This window comes from Pectinophora gossypiella, chromosome 29, assembly GCF_024362695.1.
Source record: "Pectinophora gossypiella chromosome 29, ilPecGoss1.1, whole genome shotgun sequence".
Classification (NCBI taxonomy): Eukaryota; Metazoa; Arthropoda; class Insecta; order Lepidoptera; family Gelechiidae; genus Pectinophora; species Pectinophora gossypiella.
This window is the reverse complement of record NC_065432.1, coordinates 4,532,968-4,558,831: the sequence shown is the minus strand read 5'-3', so window position 1 is coordinate 4,558,831 and position 25,864 is coordinate 4,532,968. Positions and strand designations below refer to the sequence as shown.

Sequence of the window (25,864 nt, the reverse complement as noted above, 5' to 3'; positions counted from 1 at the left end):
TTAATAAGGATAAACTTGTTTAGTTTGTGTAGGTATAATGTAGCAAATACTTACTATCTAAATATAGACAGATCTATACGTTAGGTAAGGTCAAGATAATAATTCTAGGTAATAAGGAGGACGAAAGTAGTCCAGCGAATTTTATTAGAACTAAATGACAAGTCATAATAATTCTATGCGGATACTGCGACACTAGCGCCGAGGCCAAAAGACTTCTTATTTTTTGCGGATTATTTACTTAGTAAGTTAAATACCTACCTACATACACTACATTTTTATTATGCGCCCATTGATGGATGACCTCGGGACAACTAGGGTGTGAAATAGCACTTTATGAACACCGAATGTAAGGTCCTGGCTCGATCCCCGTTCGGGTAATTTATGTAAGAAATGTTTAAAATCCATTAGTCCATTACGAACTGAAAAACCCGCTATCCAAGCCTGGAAGAAAATTTTGACATTACGTGAAAAAAAAACACAAAAATAAGTTCATAACCTCAAAACTAGTCTGTCGAAAATGTTTGCAAAGAACTGTTTAAGAATATTATTTTTACCGACGAAACCATTTATTATACGCCATTATGCACAGGAGTACTCTCCAAAGGCGCTGAGGAGTTTGAAATCGAAGTCTTCGCGTAGTACTGTGCAGTTTTATGTTGATCATCAAAGAGTTAGGGCTGTAGCAGGGAATGGGGGTGATGGCTGCATATCCTTCCTCAGTGTCTGGTGTAAAGACCAAGCTGGACCCGACGGAGGCGACGGAGGTAATGGTGGACATGTCATATTCCAGGTAAACTATTTGTTTTTGTGTTTATAACCTCAAAAAGGTTTTTTTTTATTTTTCCTTTTGCCCATTTGAGGGTTTGGCTAAGATCATAAGACCATGCTGCCTAGACCTCAAAAAGTTTTTACCTTTTCTGTTTTTTTTTTAATCTTTTTTATCCCTTTGGGGACAGGCAAAGGCAAAGCTATGCAACTACCTTACTTGTTGTTTAAATTCGCCTTCCAAAAAACTTCCTCTTATACTAAGTCATAAAAAAAAGAATAATACTACTAAATATGTATTGATAATTTTTTAGGCAACTCACACAGTAAAGAGTTTGAATCACTGCCGGGCGGTGATACAAGCGAAGCACGGAGAACGAGGCTTCAACAAAGATTGTAACGGGAAGAATGCCCAGCACGTTATTATTCCAGTACCTTTAGGTAAGTTTTTTTTTACCTACCACTAAAAGACACCAGATCCTGCAATTGTGCAAAAGAGGATTGGATAAGGAGTGTTGAGATTGATGAATCCAAATGCTCCTCACCCGACTAATGAAATGAAGGAACAGACCTGCTTATGGTCTTCGACCGATTGCAAGTGGTCAAAAAATAAGAAAAAAAAAACAAATAAAAACCTACCACTAAAAAGAAGCTAAAATAACCAACTAACATAATTTACTATCAAAATTATGATATATACTTCGATGCTGAACTGTGAGTGAATAAAAAAATGTTCATTTAATAATTAATAAATCAAATCAAATAAAATACGTTTAGAATATCATCATCATCATCAATTTAAGAGCCACGCTCTTGTCGGTGCAGCATTTTCCATGCTACTTTTTAGGGAAAAATAGGGCAGTGGTTTCCCTCTTGCCTTCCACCCCGCAGTACTCTGTCTGAGGCAAGTGGGATAGCGCCCAGAGTAGTCTATTACAAAGCCACACTAGGACTCCTGTCCTCCGCCTCTGAATAGTACTGACGGTTACTGCTGCCCTCTGTCAGGTTCCAGGCTACAGTCCCTGTGACTTGCCCCTTCCATCCTGCATTGCCAATATCAAATATAAATTTAAAAAAAAATATATATATTAAATATAGAATATCATATTTTAGCCTTATTTATTATAAACTCCTTAACATTGTAAGACTGCTTTGCACACAACTGCTCGCTAATTTTAATTATTCAAGGACTTAAAGCTGCCACTAATAAATAGTATTTTATAATATTAATTTATTGAGCATAATTATTCTATTTTTATTTGTATATTTATTTAATAATTATTATTGTATATATTTACCTGTTTGTTACGAAAATAACTTCCCAACTGGATAATTTACCTTACTAATGGTTGCTTGTTAAATGTTTATTTTCATTTAATATACTTATTAATTGACTAATGTTACATCCTTGTATATGATATACTTAGGTAGTGTCCTAGTTATAGGTGAAAAATAATTTAAAAACATATGCTTATTTTCGGTCATACACCTCTTTTCTTGAATTTTAAAATTCTGATTACTAAATAAAGATCTAAAATTAACGAAAAGACAATTTTATTTTTTTCTATTTGAATTGTTTATGAATTTTAATCAATATAAATAGCAATATTTTATTATGTTTTGTATGATTTTGATTTCCAAGTATGACATGTGCTTTTCCATAAAAAATCCATTATAATTTAGTGTTTTGATGTTTAGCTAAAACTTTAATTAGTCAAATTTGTAAAAAAAAGTTAAAAGTGTCTGCATGAATCACAACTATACTACTTATTTAGTTTTTTAGTTTTAGTTCTGTGCAATTGTCATGATCACTCATATTTTAAAAGAAGTTGAATTATCTGCAAGTAGATATCTCAATATCTAACATGAATATTAACTAGATTAAAGTTAAAAGTTGCGAAACGATGGAATTTATATGGACTATTAATTTACCTGCACTTTTATCGTTCAAGCAAATGGGCATATAATTTAAAAGTATTTTAATGATTTAAAATATTATTAAATAGAATTAATATAAATTATTTATAATTGTAAATGTACTAATTAATTAATTTAAAAAGTAAGTAAACAGAAAAGGCGGGAACGGAAGTGAGAATTACGCGGCGAGAAAAACAAATGAAGAACGGGGTTGGATTGGTTCCCCGACTTTTCTAGGAGACGTTGGTTGTGGAAAGAATTACGATGGAAATTAATAAATAGTCGATAAAGTCACCAATTACAGTGTTTTCTTGAAACAATAAAGTATATTTGATTTGATTTACTTGTTACTTGCAATAAACTTCTATTCTATTCTATTTTATTTAATTTTCAGGTACGATAATAAAGGATGAGTCTGGCAAAGTGGTGGGTGATCTCAGCACCGAGGGGGTGATGTTCGTGGCGGCGCGAGGAGGGGCAGGCGGTCGCGGGAACAAGTTTTTTCTCACGGACACTGAACAGGTATAAAAAAAAATCTAATACAACTTACAAAGAGAACATGAGGAGCTCGGTGGCGCAAAGGCCGGTCATAGGATGGGTGACCACAAAAAAAAAGTTTTCATCTCGAGCTCCTCCGTGCTTCGGAAAGCACGTTAAGCCGTTGGTCTCGGCTGCATTAGCCGTAGTTAATAACCACCAATCCGCACTGGGCCCGCGTGGTTGTTTAAGGCCCGATCTCCCTATCCATCCATAGGGAAGGCCCGTGCCCCAGCAGTGGGGACGTTAGTGGGCTGGTGATGATGATGATGATGACAAAGGGAACATCATCTCCCTAACATCATCCCGTTGTTCACAGGGTCCGCTTACCTAACCTGAAGATTTGACAGGTCCAGTTTTTTACAGAAACGACTGCCTGTCTGACCTTCAAACACGCGAAGGGAAAACCAGCCCAATACAGGTTAGGTCACATACCTCCGAAAATGCATTTCGCGGGAATGTGGGTTTCCTGACGATGTTTTCCTTCACCGATGAGTATGTGGTAATCAATTATGATCCAAACATGAATTTGAAAACAAATTCGACAATAATTGGTTTAGGCCTGTGTTGGATTTGAACCTGCGATTTTAGAATAGAATTAGAAAATTGGTGCTGATTTCTGTACACACCGTCTAATTATATTTTAATTTATGCGTGTCATTTTCTTACCCCCTGAAAAAGAAAGGGACGGGTAATCGACAGGCGTAAAATTGATGTAACACTGTTTTAGGTTTACGCGGTTATTATCATAATTAAAACACATAATAACGGGTTCTCACCGCGTTTAAATCAGGGATATGAGACTCCCGATATTATTTCTCATCAGTCATCCCGTGATCATGGCACTTGCAACAGTGTCGAAATATCGGGAGTCTCATATCCCCGATTTAACAACAACCACAACAAATACACTTTACTGCACCAAAAAAAAAAAAGAAATTATTACAAAAAGTCTCTTAACTAAGTACATGGCAAATGGCGGCCTTATCGCTTAAAGCGATTTCTTCCAGACAACCACAAGGTGAGGAAAAATGTAAAAAAATATATTTAAAGATTGATTGATTTAAACGCGGTAAGAACCCGTTTTAATTATGGAACACTCTTCAATTTTAGGAAGAAATTAAAAAAATATAATTTAATTACCTTTTATTTACCTTTTCAGGCCCCGGATGTGGCGGAAATAGGTGCAAAAGGGGAAACCAACGTCTACTCCTTGGAGGTTAGGTCTATGGCGCACATCGGACTGATTGGCTTTCCCAATGCCGGCAAGAGCACGCTGCTTCGCTCCATGACCAGGGCACGACCCAATGTCGCACCATATCCGTTTACGACTCTCCGGCCGCATATAGGTATGTCTATTAAAGTCTCTCTCTCTATTTAAGAGCTGCGCTCTTGTCGGTGGAGTAATCGCCATTCCTCTCTTCTTCCCGCCAAAACCTTCACCTCCCGATACGACACGACCTGCACCTTCTCTTTTATTTGTTTCATAAATGTTATCCTTGGTCTACCGCTTCCTCTCTTCCCTTAAATTTTTCCTTCTAAAATGTTTGTTATAAATGAATCGTGTCGTATCAGGTGGCCAATCATATTTCCTCTCCGGTTCTCTATAGTCTTCAATATGGTTCTTTATTGTCAAACCCATAGATTTACTACTACCCATGGTATAAGAAGACGAGGTATGCTCAATCCTATGACAAGCCGCCATTGCTAGCCCATTGATGACGTAAGTGTTACCATTCAATTGGTATCTCCAACATTCCAAGGACGTAATTTTTATCATTGAAAATTAGTTAAATTGCTGAGTAATGTATTTAATTATTTACCAACCTCATCAACCCTGGTGTCAGGGTTACTATTGAGCCGCCAAAGGCCCCTGACGTGGCTCATGTAACGACTACTTACTTAGTAAGCGGGACCAACGGCCTTCCGAAGCACGGATCATCTTACTTTTTGGACAATCAGGTGATCAGCCTGTAATGTCCTAACCAAACTAGGGATACCAAAGTGATTATTGTCACATGTCCCCACCGGGATTCGAACCCGGGACCTCCGGATCGTGAGCCCAACGCTCAACCACTGGACCACGGAGGTCGTACTTTTATAATATCACGCCTATCTCCTTTTAGGGTAGGCAGAGACCACGGAATTCCACTTAAATTAGTTTTTTTTTTAAGTTTGTTTTTTTTTTGAGAAGTGTGTCAGGATCGAAGCAAATGGAATTCTATAGTCTCTGCTTACTCCGGTGGGAAATAGGCGTGAGTTTATGTATGTATTTTAATTTTTTTCAGGCATGGTCCCGTATGATGATTACGAACAAGTAGCTATAGCCGACCTCCCTGGTTTGATTCCCGGCTCGCACAAAAATCGTGGACTTGGTGAGTTTTGTTTTGTTTGAATACATATTACATACATACATACACGAAATAGAATGAAGAGGTTAAAAGGGTCAAGTGACCGCGAAACGCGCGCCATACAAGTATGAGAAAAATTAAATTAAAAATTTAAAAAAACCCCGACCAAAAAAAGGTACTCAATTATTATGACAAAAGGTTAAAAATACTACATGATGGACTAATGTTATGGGCGATAGGCTGATCCCTTATCACCATAAGGTTCATCATATCCATCTTAGGACTTCGTATCAACAGTGGCTGCAAGTTGTCTTTGATTACTTGTGGCTCTGCCCACCCCATTTGGGATTACGGGCGTGAGTTTATGTATGTATGTATGTATGTAAAAATACTAAACCCTATAAAAAGCAAAAAATAACTTATGACACATATGCTTGCAAACAAACTAATAATAATAATAATAATAAATAAATTTATTTCCAAACCACAAAAAATAAATTACAAAGAAACTTAACTTATCTAATAGGTACAAGCTATTTTTTTGTGGATGGCTGATGCCTAAACTAAGTAAACTTGTATTATAGGACATCAGGCCTTCCCCCGGAATTTACAACTTTAACAACTTAAAGATTACTTTGACAATTTACACAAAAAATAAAAATAAGTAAGTAAAACAATAATAATGTGGAATGGTGTGAAAGTAACATGTGTGGAGTGTGTGTGTGTATGTGTGTGTGTGTGTCTGTGTGTGTGTGTGTGTGTGTGTGTGTGTGTGAGTGAGTGAGTGATCACGCATTTAAAACTATATTTATGGGCCTCAACAATATTAAGATAACATAAATATCTATATACTATATAATGCATAATGACAATATATAATTTATTTATTTATTTATTTATTTATTTATTTATTTACATAATACATCTAAAGCTAGCAAATTGGAGTGAGAATACCATTTATTTCACTTTCTTGCACAGTTAATAAAATTTCAGTTACAGATTTTTTCATCCGGGAATATGTGAGGGAATGTATATTGAGTTTTTTAATTATGAAAGTGTACAAGCGAGGGGCTGTATACTCATAGAAACGTCTAGCAAAACGTGATTTAAAAAAATTCCTCGGGCAACTAAAAATTCGTTTATTTTGGATTGGTAAATTTGATCCTGATATTCGGTGGTACTTACAAATACATCTTAAAACATAAAGTTTACGTACATTTAACACTTTTGCTGTTTCATAAACTGAGACAGTAGGGTGACGCATTGGTAGCGACATTATCACTTTAAGAACAGCGCGTTGCGCACGCTCAAGTTTTATAAAGTAAGATTGAGCAGCGCCACCCCATGCAGTTATGCAATATGTCAATATCGACTCACATAAAGCTTTATACGTTTGTATAAGTAATCCTAAATCTGCCACTATTCTAAGGTTTTTAAATATGTAGATTAATTTTCTAACTCGTCCTCTTAAGATATCCATGTGCTTATTCCAATTTAAATTATGATCTACTATGATTCCCAAATACCTATACTCTGAAACCCTCTCCAACGTTGAACAGTTGCAGTCATGATGCTGAAAACTCCTATTACAAGGAAACATATGAGTAATGAGTTTAAATCTCTCTAACGGGGTTGATGCAGCAGTTTTACTAAAACACATGTATTTTGTTTTGCTAATGTTGAGGGATAGTAGGTTAGTTTCCAACCAACTGGTAACTTTGCAAAGTCCCATTTCAGCTTTCTGCTGCACTTCCTCCCATGAAAAACCATAAAAGACCAGTACAGTATCGTCCGCAAACATAAGCGATTCCCCATTCATCAAGTCCAACTTGCACAGTTCATTGATGTAAACGAGGAAAAGCGAGGGGCCGAGAGTACTCCCCTGTGGAACGCCATAAGTACAATAACTGCTTTCACTCATATGCTTCTCAAGACGCACTTTTTGGGTTCTGCCGGATAGGTAGTCATGAAACCAATTCAACACAACTCCCCTAATCCCAGCGTTTTCAAGGCGAGATAGTAGGATTGGAATTGAAACGGTGTCGAATGCCTTTTGCAGGTCCAGGAAAATACCAACACACTTTCTTCCAGAGTCTAAGTGGTTAACTATTGAAGAAGTCAACTGTAATACTGCGTCCTCCGTCGATTTGTTCGCCCGAAAACCATATTGATTATCTGAGATAATGTTATTGGACTCCAAGTAATTGACAAGCCGCTTATTAGCCAATTTTTCTATCACTTTAGATAAGGTGGTCAGAAGTGATATTGGCCTATAATTTGTCGGTTGTTCTTTATCTCCAGCTTTATGGATTGGGGAAACAATTGCTTGTTTAAAAGAGGTAGGAAAAATTCCCATTTCGAAGCTTAAGTTACATAAATGGCTTATGGGTTCCATCAAAACATGTTTCAAAGTTTTAATAAAACCGGTTGAAACATCGTCCCAACCGTGAGCACATTTTGTTTTCAATTTATCAATTACTTTAACCACCTCATACACGTTAGTTGGTGTCAAGAGCATGGAGTCGCGGGGGGCAGAGCTAGACCTCGTAGATGCAGCAAGCGTAGCTTCGTCTGTGCCAAGATTGTTCAGAGTAACATTTGCAAGATTACTACCAATCGTGGTGAAATATTTGTTAACTTCGTTAAGTGACTTCAGGGGTGTGTCCGCAATCTTTAACAATTCTGAAGGTATTTCTTTAGTTTTATTCATATCACAAACAGTTTTAATAACCTTCCATGTTCCCTTTGTGTTACCTTGATTTAGTATAAATTGATTATGATAGTACTCCTTTTTAAGTTGTCGCACAATTTTGTTACAAAGATTGCGATAGTTTGTGTACATTTGTTTAAGGTCATCACTATACGCCCTTCTTAGTTTCTTGTGCAGTCGATCCCTTTTACGTAAAGAACTAACAACACCTCTTGTAATCCAAGGTTTAAATGGCTGCTTCCTTCTTGAAATTGTCTTTGTTATAGAAAAGTTTAGTATGCAATATTGGAGTTTGTTAATTAAAATATCAGCTGCATAATTAACATCTTTACTGGCATAAAAATCGTCCCAATTTTCATTTCTGAGGAATTCCGTTATTTCTGTGTAGTTTAAATAACTATATACATGATTCCTTGTATTATGTGGAGTTATATCAGTGCCCGACGCATATAACAAAACTGTTGTATGGTCAGATATTTTTGGTGGAGAATAGACTAAAGTTTGCCACTGGTAAGAGCATTTAGCTGCAAAGTGATCAAGGCAAGTACCCGAAACCGGTCTAGTTGGTCGATCAACTCCTTGAATCAAGCCGTAAGTAGCTAAAATATCCAAATACTCTGAAACTTTGCCACAAGAGGTATTAAAAATATTAATATTAAAATCACCTGTGAGAAAAACGTTTTTAGTAGTTATACTTTTTAACAGTGCGTGTAACATTTAACAAAACTGAGCGTGTAACATTTAACATTCCTATCACACTTAACAAACGACCTGATGACCTTGAAGACCTGAACCGGTTTCCACCAAACATAGCTAAGAACACTCTCGACTGATATACCTTTCAAACAAAAAAAAACCGCATTAAAATCCGATGCCACAGACAGACACATTTACACACACATCCCGTCGTTTTTGCGTCGGAGGTTAAAAATAGTTCGTACTTACTTCAACTTTGCAGTCGACCCGTCCGCATACTTCACGACGCACGGAGCTCCGCGATAGTATGTTAAAAGGTCGTCTTGTGCATTATAACCTACAGGGCATACATACATACATACATAAACTCACGCCTATTTCCCACCGGGGTAAGCAGAGACTATAGAATTCCATTTGCTTCGATCCTGACACACTTCTCTTGCTTCCTCCACATTCATCAATCGCTTCATACACGCACGCCGGTTCAGAGTAGATCGTATTGAACCTTTTCTAAGGACATCTCCAATTTGGTCATCGTAAGTCCAGTCCTGCAGGGCAAAAAATCAAATATCGACTATGATGCAAGGAGATTCCTCCTTCTCACAGGAAAGCTTCTTCTTCTACCGTGTGGGTCGTGAGGTGGATTACCAACCCCATCAACCTTAATTAAAACACATAATAGTGCTAATTCCTGTAAATACCATCTAATTTTATTTTAAGTTATATCTGTCATTTTCTTATCCGCCGAAAAGGAAAAGGACGGGTAATCGACAAGCATAAAATTTATGGAACACACGTCAATTTTAAGGACAAATCTAAAACAACCGTCTAAAAATTTTACATCAGTCAATAACCCGACACTGGTAAGTAGACAGCACGTCAAACGGATTGCATACCAGCGACATACCTTTTTGATTCGCCCGGGTTATTCATTCATTTACTCATTCTTCCTAAAATTAAGAGCTGTGAATCATCCGTCCCTTTCCTTTTCGACGGATATGAAAATGACGGATATAACTTAAAATAAAATTAGGCGGTGTCTGCAGGAATCGGGGCCAATAACGGGTTCTTACCGCGTTTAAAGCAGGGATATGAATAATTGAGTATTTATTAATATATGTACGTATAGTATAGAATATTTATTATATTAACTTTAGTTTTACTTTTAGGTATTTATTTATTTATTTTTTGTTGCACCATCCCGCATCCAAGTTGTAAATGTTTGTCTCCTTTTGTTGGTTGCCTGGAAGAAATTGCTCTAGAGCAATAAGGCCGCCCAAATTGTACTGTATTCATGTGTTATGTCTGATTGTTGAAATTTTAGTTCTGTGCAATAAAGTATATTTGATTTGATTTGGATATGAGACTCCCGATATTTCTACACTGTTGCAAGTGCCATGATCACGGGATGACTGAACCACACCCATCAACCGTCAACCCTGGTGTCAGGGTTACTATTGAGCCGCCAAAGGCCCCTGACATGGTACATGTAACGACTAACTTACATTAGTAAGTAGTGACCGGGACCAACTTAGAATGCCTTCCGAAGCACAAATCTTCTTTCGGACAATTAGATATTGACAACCTATTCCCTCCTATAGCCTTGTATTGTATTGGCCCGGTTCGGTTTTGTATGTGTATTGTAATTTTTTTTCAGGTATTCAATTCTTACAACACGTGGAGCGATGTCGAGGGTTGATTTACCTGCTGGATGGAACTAACAACCCACTCCAGCAATATGAAAGCCTAACCTACGAACTTCACCAATACAGCAACGCTCTATCCCGAAGACCTAGCTGTATTGTTGTTAATAAAATAGATCTAAAAGAGGGGAAAACTGGCTTTGAAGACGTCAAAAGAGGCCTTCAAGACATAATTACAGCCAGAAATGATGATGAAGAAACATACGATGAAGAAAATTACCGTGAAGAAAGTGTCCATGAAGAAAAAGTTAATAAAGAAAGTAAAGAATGCGACGTAGAAGTAAGGAATTTTGCCAATTTAGGTATTCAAGTCATAGGTATTTCGGCTAAAACCGGTATGAATTTATCAGAACTCTCAAAGGTTGTTAGACAAATGTACGACTGCGGTGAAGATAGATGAAGTGAAGAATATACGTGTAGTAATAAAGAGATGAAGAAATCTGTTTAGAAATAAAACTATAGGGACTTTAGGTTGTTGCCAACTTTTTGAACACGCAGGTTGTGCCGACGTTTTTGGTCGCTTAGTGTGTTAGGTAGTGATGTGCCGGATCGTTAAAAATGTATATCCGCGGATACGGATCTGAATATGGATATTTAGTGTAAAGATCCGCGGATACGGATCTTTATTTTCTTATTCGATATTATTCGATTGGTGTCAAAAAAAAGATTAAAGTTTTAGTTATTTCATTGTTATAAAAGTGATATTTTATCTTGCTTTAATTATAATATTTGATTTTAAGAAATAAAACAATCTGAATGGAATTTTATACATACACATACATAAACTCACGCCCGTAATCCCTAATGGGGTGGGCAGAGCCACAAGTAATCAAAGACAACTTGCAGCCACCGTTGATACGATGTCGCGTAAGCTGGATATGATGAACTTTATGGTGATAAGGGATCAGCCTATCGCCCATAACATTAGTCCATCATGTTAGATGACACAATCCCTCTGTCGGTTTTTACGACATGCCCGGGAAGACAAGCAGCTGAACGTTTTCTATGTTTTTTATTTGCTCCCAGAACAGCATAGAAGCAATTTTGAATTTTATAATTTTGGAATTTTATAGTTTTTATTTAATAATTCTACTTAATCACCTGGAAAAGATCCGTAAAAGATCCGCGTGAAAAGTAACGGACACGGATACGGATTTTTCTTTTATCTCGGATATCCGCGGATACTGATATTCGGAACATCACTACATCGACATGGCCACCGTGAACGTTCCTAATTATTGGACATTCTGGATGTTGCCAACTCTATGTATACCTTGACTGTCACTATTTGCTTCTGACTGTACTTAGTTCATCATGCGATGAATGTACCTCTGACTACCCAATTGGGTTATCATGAGCTTAATTTGTTTTTATGATTACCGTTAGCCAGGAAATATTTAAATAAAAGATATTAAGTGCAATTCCTTGTTTCATTTTATTATTTCATAACTATTACTATTTATACACAAAACGTTCGGGTTGAAAAGGCCAAATCGAAGCAACTCATCTAAAAAAGCAATATTGGATTTTGACATTTGCGCATATAAAAGTAAGTGCGCAATGCAAACAAATGTTAAATAGCAATATTGCAGTTTAAGATGAATTGCTTTGATGTGGCCATTTTAACCCGCCAGATTTCATTCTTTAACACCCATGTGCTAAGATGTCCACTCTACTCTTCCTCCACTCATCTCTACCTCAGCTGAGCATTTTGTTACAACACAAACGATAGAAGATCAGTAAGTAGTAACCGGGACCAACGGCTTAACGTGCCTTCCGAAGCACGGATCGTTTTACTTTCGGACAATCAGGTGAACAGCCTGTAATGTCCTAACCAAACTAGGGATCACAAAGTGATTTTTGTGATATGTCCCCACCGGGATTCGAACCCGGGGCCTCTGGTTCGTGAGCCCAACGCTCAACCAGTGGACCACGGAGGCCGTGTTTGTGTAAAACGAGGTTGTTTGTATGAAGTGTCCGGGTTGTGGCCTTAGGTCGCCTCAACTGAGAACGAAGTCGAGAAAGGTTGGACTTAACATCTTAGCATACGGGTGTGAATTTCTAACTTATTATCAAAATATACATCTAAATCAGTCATTATCACAATAATTCAAATCTATTCTTCCAGCGATGCACTTAAAATTAAAAAAAAATGTGCGAATTCTGTAGTTCACGACCACACATTATACAGGTGTGACATCGTAAGGCCCTGCGCAGACGACAGACTATCCGTGACGCACTTTTTAGTCTGTGAAAATATAACCTATGCAATTATATGCAGTAACGCACACGACGCGCAAAAAGTCCGGCGCGTTACTGCATATAATTGCATAGGTTATATTTTCACAGACTAAAAAGTGCGTCAAGGATAGTCTGTCGTCTGCGCAGGGCCTAACGAATGAATGATTGAGAACGAAAACGAGGGGAATGATTCAGACCACGATTCAGAGTTGATATCAAGTAGAATTTTCCGTCGTAAAACTCATGTTTTTTAAAAAACAAAACTAAATTTATTCAATTCTATAAGTACTTTTCCGACGGAAAATTCCACTTGATATCAACTCAGAACTCAGAATAATGAGCTGAATCATCCCCCTCAGTATTCGTTACGATGTCACTTACACCCTGTACCAGTACATTCAGGTAGCCATATAAGTACGTATGGGTGTTAGTGACATCGTAACAAATACTGAGGGGGATGGTTCAACTCATTATTCCGAGTTGATATCAAGTGGAATTCCCTGTCGGAAAAATCATGAAAATTTTACTGCTTTTTAAAATAATTTTCAGTTCCATACTTTTGCGACATTCCACTTGATATCAACTTAGAAACACGGTCTGAATCATCACTCAAGGTTTTCGTTACGATGTCACTAACATTCTGTGAGTGTAAGTGACTCAACTCCACTTGATATTAACTCAGAATCATGGCCTGAATCATCCCCCTGAGTATTCGTTACGTTGTCACTAACACTCTGTATATAGGCTATTTATGTTATGTTCAGACAGAAATATATCAAACATCACGGTTATATCCTTTGTGGGCAAGCTAGGGCAGCCCCGCCTGCGGCACGGTCATCAAGTGTGGCGGCAGTAAGGGGGGCAGAGCCCCCGGGAGCTCCGCTGGCTTCTTCAACTTCTTCGTCTTGTTGCGTTTGTGTATCTTGATCTATAAACAAAGTTAGATTAGTTAAGGCGGAACCGTCTTCTTATCGTGTATCAGAGTATCAGAGTTCTTACTGAGCCGCCAAAGGCCCCTAACCTGGCATACCTTCCGTCGCACGGATCATCTTACTTTCGGACAATCAGGTGATCAGCCTGTAATGTCCTGACCAAACTAGGGATCACAAAGTGATTTTTGTGATATGTCCCCACCGGGATTCGAACCGAGGACATCCGGATCATGAGTCCAACGCTCAACTGGACCACAGAGGCCGTTGAATTTGATTTTTTTTTTAAATTTGAAATGTTATTATGAAATCGGCAGGTTACGACTACCTCCTGAAAAACAAAGCAATATACAGCACTTGGGGACACATCACCAATTACAACCCCAAGCTGGAGCCAGCAGTCAAACCACTGGACCACGGAGGCAGTTGAGGCTGGTGGAATATTGTATTAGGCATACCTTATAGTGTACTTCTCTAACATGTCGATAGAGGCTGGAGTACCATCCGAAGGCGGCGCTGCACTGCTCACACTGATAGGGCGTCTCCGTGGTGTGCATAGCCACTATGTGGTAACGCAGCTTGGCAAGATTCTGGTCAAAAAACATTATCATCATCATCATCACCAGCCCATTAACGTCCCCACTGCTGGGGCACGGGCCTTCCCTATGGATCGATAGGGAGAACGAGCCTTAAACCACGCGGGCCCAGTGCGGATTGGTGGTTATTAACGACTGCTAATGCAGCCGGGACCAATGGCTTAACGTGCCTTCCGAAGCACGGATCATCTTACTTTCAGACAATCAGGTGTTCAGACTGTAATGTCCTAACCAAACTAGGGACCACAAAGTAATTTTTGTGATATGTCCCCACCGGGAATCGAACCCAGGACCTCCGGATCGTGACCCCAACGCTCGCTATTGTAGCGTCGCATCACGCTACAATAGGCAATCAACTATTATTTTTTTTAAATCTTACTTGGTATGACTTCCCACAGACATGGCACAAATTATCCTTCAGCCCCTTATTTTTGTGTACATTCTTCATGTGAACGTATAACGATGTGTGACATTTAAATGGCTGGAAATAAAAAAAAGACAGTTACACATTTTACATTTTTTTTATATTTTTTTTTCAACATATCGCTAGATAGAACAGAATCGTACAGCCTAATCACATTCTATACTTGCAGCCTGTGGATTGACTATACTCAGAGGGCCTACAGCGCGCTACGTGTTCAGTATAACAATGCTTTTAGAGCCTTGTTGGGATTGCCACGTTACTGCAGCGCGTCGGGAATGTTTGCGGAAGCAAAAATAGATGACTTTTACGCCATCATGCGTAAGCGAGCAGCATCCTTGATGGCGCGGGTGCGGGGCAGCTCCAACAGTCTGTTGGCGGCAGTGGCGGGGAGTGTGGATAATCCTGTCTTACGCCACTGGACAAAAATGCATGGGGCAACATATGCTGTAAATTGTAAATAGAATAGATACTAAGTTTCCTGCTAACATAGTTTTTACGTTTTTTGTAACTAACACGATATGGATTTTGGTCTGAAATAAAAGTTATTATTATTATAATCTCAACTGTTACATCACTATGCTAATGCACGTCACATCACTGGCTTCTGTACTTTGACACTTCATACAAACAACCTCCTTTTACCCAAAGACTATTTACCCGTCCCTTTCCTTTTCGGCGGATAAGAAAATGACAGGTTGTTGTATATTGTACAAGCCGCGGCAAACCGCAGTATTAAACTAGCTTTGCAGAAGAACGCACGGTTGTTTGTTTGCTCGTAGTTAGGTATCTATTCCCCGATATTACATCTGGCGACGAGGCGCGGTAACATACAGCGAATCCACCAAAATGAGTGCTTATATCGGATCATTAGGGAGTTTTGATTATAAAAATCAAGAATGGGCAGTGTACTACGGCAGACTGATGATGTTTATAAAACTGAATGACATCAAAAGTGAAAAACAAAGTGCGGTGTTGTTAACTAATTTATCGGATGATTCATATCGTTTGGTTAGCAATTTATTGCATCCACAGGTATAGCTTAAAATAAAATTAGATGGTGTCTACTGGAATCGGGGCCATTGGTGCTAATTCCTGTAAATACCACCTAATTTTATTTTAAGTTATACCTGTCATTTTCTTATCTGCCGAAAAGGAAAGGGACGGGTAATCGACAAGCATAAAATTTATGGAACACACGTCAATTTTAAGCACAAATCTAAAACAACCGTCTAAAAATTTTACATTGGTCAATAACCCGACAGAATTAAGTTGACAGCACACGTCAAGCGGTTTAGATACCTTTTTGATGCGCCCGGGTTATTCATTCATTTACTCATTCTTCCTAAAATTAAGAGCTGTCAGTCATCCGTCCCTTTCCTTTTTGGCGGATAAGAAAATGACAGGTATAACTTAAAGTAAAACTAGGTGTCTGCAGGACTCGGGGCCATTATGTGTTTAAATTATGATAATAACCGCGTAAACCTCAAAGAAAGACATACATGTGCCTCGTTCACACCATTAAGGCCCTGCGCAGACGACAGACTATCCGTGACGCACTTTTTAGTCTGTGAAAATATAACCTATGCAATTATATGCAGTAACGCACACGACGCGCAAAAAGTCCGGCGCGTTACTGCATATAATTGCATAGGTTATATTTTCACAGACTAAAAAGTGCGTCACGGATAGTCTGTCGTCTGCGCAGGGCCTTAAAAAAAATGTTCACCTTGTTACAGAGCTGGCATCTAAACTTGATTTTCTGCAGATGTTCCCAGTCTATGTGGTCCCTCAGCCGCGTCTTGTTCACAAACTTCTTACCGCAGTCCGAACAGGAAAAACTGAAAAAATATATACAGGTGTTAGTGACATCGTAACGAAAACTTTTAAGGATGATTCAAGCCATGATTCTGAGTTAATATCAAGTGGAATTTTCCGTCGCATAATTAATTATTGTTTTTTTTTTATAATTATTTTCGTGAACGGTGTATCCCCGTGAACCGTGTATCGGCGTGAACGGTGTATCTGCGTGAACGGAGTATCCCCGTGAACGGTGTGTCGGCATGAACGGAGTATCGGCGTGAACGGTGTATCCCCGTGAACGGTGTATCGGCGTGTACAGTGTATCGTGGTGAACGGTGTATCCCCGTGAACGGTGTATTGGCGTGAACGGTGTATCTGCGTGAACGGAGTATTCCCGTGAACGGTGTATCAGCGTGAACGGTGTATCTGCGTGAACGGAGTATCCCCGTGAACGGTGTATCGACGTGAACGGTGTATCGGCGTGAACGGTGTATCGACGTGAACGGTGTATCGACGTGAACGGTGTATCGACGTGAACGGTGTATCGGCGTGAACGGTGTATTGTCGTGAACGGTGTATCGGCGTGAACGGTGTATTGTCGTGAACGGTGTATCGGCGTGAACGGTGTATCGGCGTGAACGGTGTATCGGCGTGAACGGTGTATCGTCGTGAACGGTGTATCGGCGTGAACAGTGTATCGGCGTGAACGGTGTATCGACGTGAGACTGTACTCACCTGTATTCGCCTTCGGACACGTGCTGCTTGGACACTGCCAAGTGTTGTTTGTATGTCGCAAGTGACGCGAACCTTTTATCGCATGTCTCACAGTATAGTTCTCCTGTTTCGCGAGCCTGGAAAACATACAACAGTGCTAATTCCTGTACACGTACTGTGAATTATATCGAGGCTTTCGACCAATAGCCGTTTGACGTTTTTACGTAGATAGCATTCGTATCGTTTAATGGTCGAAGCGCTCAATATAATTCGCGGTGCGCGCGGCGCGGTTGTCATGCAGGCCCGGCTAGTTTTCTTATACCATGCCATAAATATATCTTCTAATTAAATATATAAAAGGAGAAACTGACTGACTGACATATCAACGCACAGCCTAAACTGCTAAACGTAGGCACTTGAAATTTGGAAGGGACGTAGCTTAGGTACCGTAGAGGTGCACTAAGAAAGGAATTCCCAGAATTCCCACGGGAACGGGAATTAGCGGGAAAATCCTTTTGTATGAAAAATCTAAACCGCTTAAGTTAGACGCTTGAAATTTGATATACACTTCCACACACACAAAGATCTCTCTTTTATAATACGCCACGCGGACGAAGTGGCGGGCAAAAGCTAGTCTAGTAATATATAACTGGCAAGTTCGGTCATCGACCCCAACCCACAAGCGCTTACCTTATGGCTTCGCAAATGTCTCCATAGATTTGATTTCCATTGGAATACTTTATCGCAGCGAGGACATGGGTGGCTGTTGTTACCGTTATGAATAACACTGCAAGGCAACAAAACATAACGTTATTTAAAATATATAAAAAAAAATATATATTCAATTATTATTTTTTACATTGTTTTAAGTTTACGCGGTTATTATCATAATTAAAACACATAATAACGGGTTCTTACCGCGTTTAAATGGGGATATGAGACTCCCGGTATTTTATTAGGTGTTGTAAAAAGCTTGAAACGGCCTAATGTGGTGAAAAAACGTGAGGACACAGTGAGTGCGGTTTGTCGTAGTGAGTTTGGTGCGAGTTCAGATGGTTCCGAACATTCCTATATCAAATACTTAAATAAACAAGCGGCAAAGAAAGAGGGTAGACAGATATGTCTGCCGTATCGAAGTTTACACAGCAAGACGCATATATACAACTTCCAACACAACACTGTTGGATCGTCGATCCCTAGTCACACTACCAACTTGTGGCTAGCGGGGTACTATGCTCAGTTCGGTACCCCGAAAACATCCTTTGGCGGCAGCACACCCTCGCCGCCAAAACTCAATATCAACCCTGACACTAGGCTTGATTCTTCTTCTTCTATCGTGTAGGTTGTGAGGTGAATTACGAACCTCATCAACCCTGGTGTCAGGGTTACTATTGAGCCGCCAAAGGCCCCTGACATGACTCATGTAACGACTACGTACTTACATCAGTAAGTAGTAACCGGGACCAACGGCTTAACGTGCTATCCGAAGCACGGATCGTCTTACATTCGGACAATCGGGTGATCAGCCTGTAATGTCCTAACCAAACTAGGGACCACAAAGTAATTTTTGTGATATGTCTCCACCGGGAATCGAACCCAGGACCTCCGGATCGTGAGCCCAACGCTCAGCCACTGGACCACGGAGGCCGCACTAGGGTTGATGAGGTTGGTAATCCACCTACCCACACGATAGAGGAGAATGAAAGGCGTTTAAAGGAAATGATACTGACTTGAGATGGTACCGAAGCGTCTTCCTTGAGCTGAACACCTTCCCGCATTCGATGCACTCGGGCTTCTCACCCGGCCTGCGGGGCTCCCGGGGCTTCCGAGGTTGCGCCGCGGCGAGAATTACTGGGGCCTAGGGAGTTTATTAAGTCACATGAAGTTCGGAAAGCCGATTGAACTAATGATTTCAGTACTTTTGACACTTCATCGGCACCGGCACCCCGCCGGCGCCGTGGTCGACGATTTTCCTCAATCAGCGCGTATCTCTACCACTAGGGTCGATTAATTCTTTCAAATATTTTTCCTCTCAGACGACGCCCTGAGCAGAGGTTCGCGCCCAACTGGACATTTATCTTAAGTGCAGTTTTCACTGACACAGTTGGCTCGACCATTAGGGCTCAAACTGGATGACAGCGGCAGAGGCGCGGCGGCGATAGCGGCGCGGGGAGCGGCGCGGCGGCCGCTGTTCCGTTCTCGCTACCAGCGGCCAGATCGCGCGGTGTTGCGGCGGTACAGAGTTGTGTCTCAAATGAACGCGATGTCGAAACGGCGACAACGCATTTTCGATTGTAGTTCTTTTGTTTCGTACGATGTATTATGGGCAAAAGAAGATCTGAATCCCTATAATGAACAAAGGAAACAAAAAGGCGAGTTTCAAACGCTGAGACACCGCTCGACTAGAGCGCACCGCTCGTACCCCGCTCCCCGCGCCGCTGCCATCGAGAACACTTCAATATAAGTCTTAGCATTTGAACGCGCCGCTCCCCGCACCGCCGCCGCGCCGCTGGCCGCTGTCATCCAGTTTGAGGCCTAACAGACGGCGATACGGCTCACCTATCACGTTGGTCTAACAGAAAACTCGGTGAGGCGTGGGTACTTAGTTCATCTTGCGATGGATGTACAGTCAGAAGCAAATAGTTAGTGACAGTCAAGGTATACAATTATACATATAGTTAGCAACATCCAGAATGTTCAATAATTAGGGAAGTTCAAGGTGGCCGTATAGATAGTAACACTCTAAGTGACCAAAAACATCGGCACAACCTGCGTGTTCAAAAAGTTGGCAACAACCTAATCGTCCAGGTTCGCGAGACGCTTACAATGCCAAATAGTTTGGTAAGTAGCAACCGGGACCAACGGCTTAACGTGCCTTCCGAAGCACGGATCATCTTACTTTTGGGCAATCAGGTGATCAGTCTGTAATGTGTTAACAAAACGAGTTCGAACCCTGGTAGAGACATGGAACAAAGTAATTTTGGTTCCATGTCTCCGCCGGGATTCGAACCCAGGACCTCCGGTTCGCGCTATTTATAATCTGCGTTGTCGGGACTCTTTAAGGGAGCTATTTAAAGAAATAAATATACTGACGGTCGCAAGTCAATATATATATGAAAACATTATGTATGTGCGTAAAAATGTATCTCTCCTTCCGAGAAACTGTGAAAGGCATACTTATAATACAAGGAATAAAAATAAAATTATTGTTCAAAATTCTAGATTAAGTAAATTAAATTCAACTTTTTTGGGGTTATGTATACGTTTTTACAAAAAAAATACCAGATAATATTTTAAATTTGTCAGAGAATAAATTTAAAGCTCACTCGAAGCTTACTTTATGTAAAAAAGCTTATTGTAAGATTAATGATTACCTAAATGATAAAAATGTCTGGTATTGAATGTGTTCCTCTAGTTATTAAATAACTTGTAATGTATACCCTCATTGATTTTTAAAAGATGTGTTGCTGTTGCAGTTTCTTGTCATATCTTCTCCTCAGCCATAACACCTTGCGAAATGACGTAAATTCAAAAATGTTACATTGACCTTCAACAAGTTTATCCATGATTATTACGTTGAATAAATGATTCTGATTCTGATTCCGGATTGTGAGCCCAATACTCAACCACTGTACCATGGAGGCCGCTTCGTGATGCTATATCATGTTAAAAGTATTTAAAAATGAATACCTTAACAGGTCTATCTTCTGTCTCATTCTTATCCTGAGACACACATTGACTCTTATCTTCTCTTTTATTTTTTAACTCCTGTGATTTGCGTTGAAGGCACGACTCATCTGTATTCAGTTTGTCTTCCGCTTTTATCTTTTTTCTTTTCACTTTTATATTCTTTTTCACCTTTTCTTTCTTCTTCTTATCTTTTATTCTTATTGGCTGTAACAAAAATATTGCATGTGTTTATTTAATTAGAGCGTTAGGCTCACGATCTGGAGGTCCGGGTTCGATTCCCGATGGGGACATTGTCGAAATCACTTTGTGAGACTGTCCTTTGTTTGGTAAGGACTTTTCAGGCTTGAATCACCTGATTGTCCGAAAAAGTAAGATGATTCCGTGCTTCGGAGGGCACGTTAAGCCGTTGGTCCCGGCAATTAGCCGTAAAAACACCACCACCAACCCGCATTGGAGCAGCGTGGTGGAGTATGCTCCATACCCCAACGGCTGATTGAGGGGAGGCCTGTGCCCAGCAGTGGGACGTATAGGCTGTTAATGTTAATAAAAACCTCACCTTAACCTTGTTATAAACTTCATCTTCCTTCTTATTAATAACATCAAAATCATTGACGAATGTGTCCGGTTCTAAATATTCCTCTTCTTTAAAATCTTCAACGTCACCATTGGCTTCCACGTCATAATTGTGACTAGAATCATCGTATGTGTCTCCGTCGATGTGAAGTGAGTCGAATTCAGTCTTGATGTCCGGGCAGGATAGTGTGTGTACCGTATGGATTGCTAAGCGAGGTGGTCTGGTTAGACCAAGTTTTGAGTCCTGAAAGAACTGATATGTTACTGTTTTTTTTTATAATAAATAAGTAGTGATATTTATTTATTATAACAATTATAATTATGTGTATTATTATTATGTAGTTTATGTAGTCAAAAGTGTATTTGAAAAAAAAAATGAAAAAAAATGAAAATATTTTTATTTTTTTATTGTATCCGATATAGGACTTAATTAGGTACATTCACAATTTTATTTTTATATGCACAAGTATTCCCATGCTGCACTATCCCGCTATATTACCTAATATTCAATATCTCCTATACTTAAAGGTTGCCTGGAAGAGATTGCTACTTAGCAATAAGGCCGCCTATTGTACTAATTCTATTTCTCTTTTGTTTTGTATTTTGTTTTTTCCTGTTTGTGCAATAAAGTATTTGTTATGTTATGTTTTTATTTTTTTAATTCTAATTATATTATCTGGTTGACCGATCCTTTGGCTAAGGGATAGGTACACAAAAGCACCTATGAGGCATGACCACTCAGGGAGTTCAAAGCCTTGTTAAAAATTATAATATTTTTTTTATTCTTATTTAGCTTGGACAGTACCTTACTGTATTTTTTTAAATTTGTATTTTGTCTTATTTTCGTAACTACTTTCTTTATTATTTTTATAAGGACAAACAAGTGAAAAAAAAGATTTTATATATTTATATTATTTAAAAATAACATCTTTTTTAATATGTAAGGCTGGCATGAACGCTCAGGGTGTTCAAAGCCTCGGTAAAAATAAGAAAAAAAAGGGTTAGTAATAGACTTAAATACTAGGGTTAATCTTTTTTTTTTCGTAAATCAATTTTCATAATCATAATCGTATCATTTATCGCGTTCCACATGGTAGGTTGGTAATATAAGGTGAATTACACATATGCACCCAAATTATTAAAAATATAATAATAAAAAAAAATGCTTTTTGAATCTTATTAACTATTATACCAGGTGTTAGTGACAACGTAACGAATACTCAGGAGGGAGATTCAGACCATGATTCTGAGTTACAACGAAAAAATCCACCTGATAACTAAGCAGAATAATGGTCTGAATTAGTGATGTGCCGGATCGTTAAAAATGTATATCCGCGGATACGGATCTGAATACGGATATTTAGTGTAAAGATCCGCGGATACGGATACGGATCTTAATTTTCTTATTCGATATTATTCGATTGGTGTCGGCGCCCGCGACCTTGAAACGGTAGTAGACGTCTTCGCTCGCCGCAACGTCAGGCAGGACACGTTTTAACTTGCATTGTGCGGGTAGTACTTTTGTTTTGGTTATGGTAAAACAATCTTAATGGAATTTTATAGTTTTTTATTTAATAATTCTACTTAATCACCTGAAAAAGATCCGTAAAAGATCCGCGTGAAAAGTAACGGACACGGATACGCATTTTTCTTTTATCTTGTATATCCGCGGATACGGATACGGATATTCGGAACATCACTAGTCTGAATCATCCCGCAAAGTTTTCGTTACAATGTCACTATCACCCTGTATATTTTAACAGACAGCAATTTTTTTTTTAATGACCTGGTTCATTCGATTTTTATCCACAAACCTCTTCTCCCTGATGTAAGCACTGCACCAGCTGTGAGTAACACGACTTAATTTGCTCTTTGAAGCCGCGGAACCTCCTCAACTTTGCCATACACTCCCAACAGACTCTTACGCATATCTGAGATATGTCATACACCTGAAAAGTTTAAATACACATACATAACATCACGGTTCTATCCACATAGGGGTAGGCAGAGGTGTACAGTCATGAGCAATATAATGTACCCACTTTAGGACTCTGTCGCACTAACATATTTGACATTTAGTGAGACTTACAGTTCAATTTGTCGAAAAAGTTAATGTGACATGGTACCAAAGTGTATACATATTAATGCTCATGACCATTATACAGTATTGAATGTGTTCCTCTAGTTATTAAATAACTTGTAATGTATACCCTCATTGATTTAAAAGATGTGTTGCTATTGCAGTTTCTTGTCATTTCTTCTCCTCAGCCCATAACATAAAAATGACGTAAATTCAAAAATGTTACATTGACCCTCAACAAGTTTATCCATGATAATTACGTTGAATAAATGATTCTGATTCTATAAACCCACTCCTCACCAGCTATGATTAACTTTTCGGACGCCGGAACGCAGATCTCAACCAGACACAATGTAAAGTCTATTGTGTCTGGTATCTCGGCAGATGAACGGTTAAGTTCCATGTGATTGGGGGCAACCCTATTGACATAAAACTGGGCACAAAATCATAGAAACCACGCGAGATCAATTATCTATGATCAAAACATGAACTTTTAGAATTCGAACTCATAAAGTCAAATTCGAAGGTTTATAGCCATAGCTAGGATTCGAACACGTGATATGATGTAAATCAGGCGATCTCGGAACAGGGCTATCACGGTTTCTGTTTCGGAATAAAATATTATCATTTCAATACATTATTAAAAAATTATTAAGTCGAATAAGCGATCGATGACTATCACGTATTTACATCTTTTTTTACAAGGTTAACACTTAATTTTTAATAAATCTAGTAACTATAAAAAAATAAAAATGTAAGCAAATATTTTTTAATGTTACTTACCACTATTTCATTAATGATTTCCGTATATATTTGATTAACATCGGTGTCTCCGATGAAGTATAAATTCCTTCCTGTACAGAGGCAGGCAGTGCAAAGATCGTCCATTTTAGGCGACAAGTATATTCCTTAGGAGTTTCTAAAGGTTTTCTAGTAGAAATTTTCGCGTCATTATTATGTATCTATTTAAAATTTCCGATGTTTTTCTGAGAACAGGATTTTTTAGCGTCCTTTTGTCTCATCTGTTTGACGTTTTGTATTTTTTTAAGTAAATGATTTGTTTACTTGCAAAGGTTATCGGGTTTATACAGCCACTCACGTGACAAATGTTCACAGATTATATAATGTCCATTACAATGTGAATCGATTCCAAAAATTCTCAAAAGAATGGCACCCTCAGAGGGCACCTCATTGATCGTTACGTAGGGTATACTCCATCATGCTGCGTCACGGGTGGAGAGGTAACGTCACCTGAATCATCAATAAAGCAAATATTTTTCTCATACATCTTAATAGATGTATGTACTAACGTACACGATACATTTGGGTGAAAATGAAAATGTGCCAAGTTTGGTGGCGAACTTTCATATGTTTTCGTGAAAAATTGGGTTCCGACATGAAAAAGGATAGTTCTAGCTACGAGGAACAAGCCACATTTTGATATTCACCCATTTAATTCATTTATATACATACATACACAAGATCACGCCAGTTTCCCGTTGGGGTAGGCAGAGATCACAGGGATTCCACTTATTACGATCCTGACACACCACTTTTGCTTCTTCCACACTCTTCAAAGACATCCTAATGCGCAAAACCCCGTCCGCCAACTGTGAGGAGTGTGGCGTTATCGAGGATGCTCAACACATCATGATGGAGTGTGTACGGAACGAGGATCTGAGAATACAGCTGCTAGATAGTTACAGTAATATTTATCAGGTGGGGGGCTGTAACAGTGCTTTGTCTTTCCCATTGTCGGGAGAAGCAATGGCACTGTACAAAACTGTAATGGTGGGCTTGAAGAGAAGGGGATGAACAGTTTGTTTTAAGCCTGTACATTATTGCATTAGTTTAAGTTGTTTTTAGTTTGTGTAAGTTGTAGAATCGAAAGAAGTCACTACGGAGTGACATTATCTTTTTGTAAGATAAAACTCCTTAAAGAAAAAAAAAAAGACATCCTACATGCTCGTCGGTCGACGGTCAACAGATGATGAAACAGATGTTTCGGAAGGCACGTTGGTCCCCGTTACTACTTAATGATTAGAATTGCCAACAATTGCAGAAGAAATTGAAAAGCACAATAAAAGGCATTATGGAACGGTTGAACAACCATCCAAATCCCTTAGCAACCATGCTGT

At 39.0% G+C, this 25,864-nt stretch overlaps 2 protein-coding genes across 6 annotated transcripts in view; one reads left to right on the top strand and one right to left on the bottom strand.

Moving 5' to 3' along the window:
• Nucleotides 1-25,864, top strand: part of LOC126379517 (GTPase Obg) — a 136,470-nt gene that overhangs the window by 9,775 nt on the left and 100,831 nt on the right. The window contains exons 2-7 of one of the 3 annotated variants that reach the window (XM_050028305.1): nucleotides 590-790; nucleotides 1,080-1,206; nucleotides 3,077-3,204; nucleotides 4,382-4,568; nucleotides 5,508-5,594; nucleotides 10,634-12,100. In XM_050028305.1, the coding sequence (XP_049884262.1) occupies nucleotides 590-790; nucleotides 1,080-1,206; nucleotides 3,077-3,204; nucleotides 4,382-4,568; nucleotides 5,508-5,594; nucleotides 10,634-11,079 (1,176 nt within the window). In that variant the 3' untranslated portion in view covers nucleotides 11,080-12,100. Of the gene's footprint in view, nucleotides 1-455; nucleotides 791-1,079; nucleotides 1,207-3,076; nucleotides 3,205-4,381; nucleotides 4,569-5,507; nucleotides 5,595-10,633; nucleotides 12,101-25,864 lie in introns of those variants that run through there. The other 2 variants (XR_007568350.1, XM_050028304.1) reach the window with 2 other exon arrangements.
• LOC126379476 (zinc finger protein 99-like) lies at nucleotides 12,977-24,751 on the bottom strand. Of its 3 annotated transcripts, XM_050028237.1 has the most exons (11): nucleotides 24,510-24,751; nucleotides 23,461-23,595; nucleotides 21,630-21,890; nucleotides 21,074-21,277; nucleotides 19,114-19,241; nucleotides 18,074-18,170; nucleotides 17,405-17,520; nucleotides 16,596-16,707; nucleotides 14,825-14,926; nucleotides 14,308-14,439; nucleotides 12,977-13,848 (listed from the first exon to the last, which is right to left on the bottom strand). In XM_050028237.1, the coding sequence occupies exons 1-11, from the start codon at nucleotides 24,612-24,614 to the stop codon at nucleotides 13,729-13,731; spliced, it is 1,512 nt and encodes a 503-aa protein (XP_049884194.1). In that variant the 5' UTR covers nucleotides 24,615-24,751; the 3' UTR covers nucleotides 12,977-13,728. The 3 variants fall into 3 exon arrangements, with proteins under 3 accessions (XP_049884194.1, XP_049884196.1, XP_049884195.1); XM_050028239.1 differs by lacking the exon at nucleotides 24,510-24,751 and having other exon boundaries at nucleotides 23,433-23,548; XM_050028238.1 differs by lacking the exon at nucleotides 24,510-24,751 and having other exon boundaries at nucleotides 21,630-21,899; nucleotides 23,433-23,521.

What these genes read in the sequence shown, in the direction of transcription:
- LOC126379476 (XM_050028237.1), bottom strand. Translation starts at nt 24,614, where the DNA reads ATGGACGATCTTTGCACTGCCTGCCTCTGTACAGGAAGGAATTTATAC. An exon ending in GACATTTGCGAAGCCATAAG is followed by an intron (nt 17,521 to 18,073) that starts GTAAGCGCTTGT and finishes TATGTTTTCCAG; the next exon opens with GCTCGCGAAACAGGAGAACT. An exon ending in TTAGAGAAGTACACTATAAG is followed by an intron (nt 13,849 to 14,307) that starts GTATGCCTAATA and finishes CTTTGTTTATAG; the next exon opens with ATCAAGATACACAAACGCAA.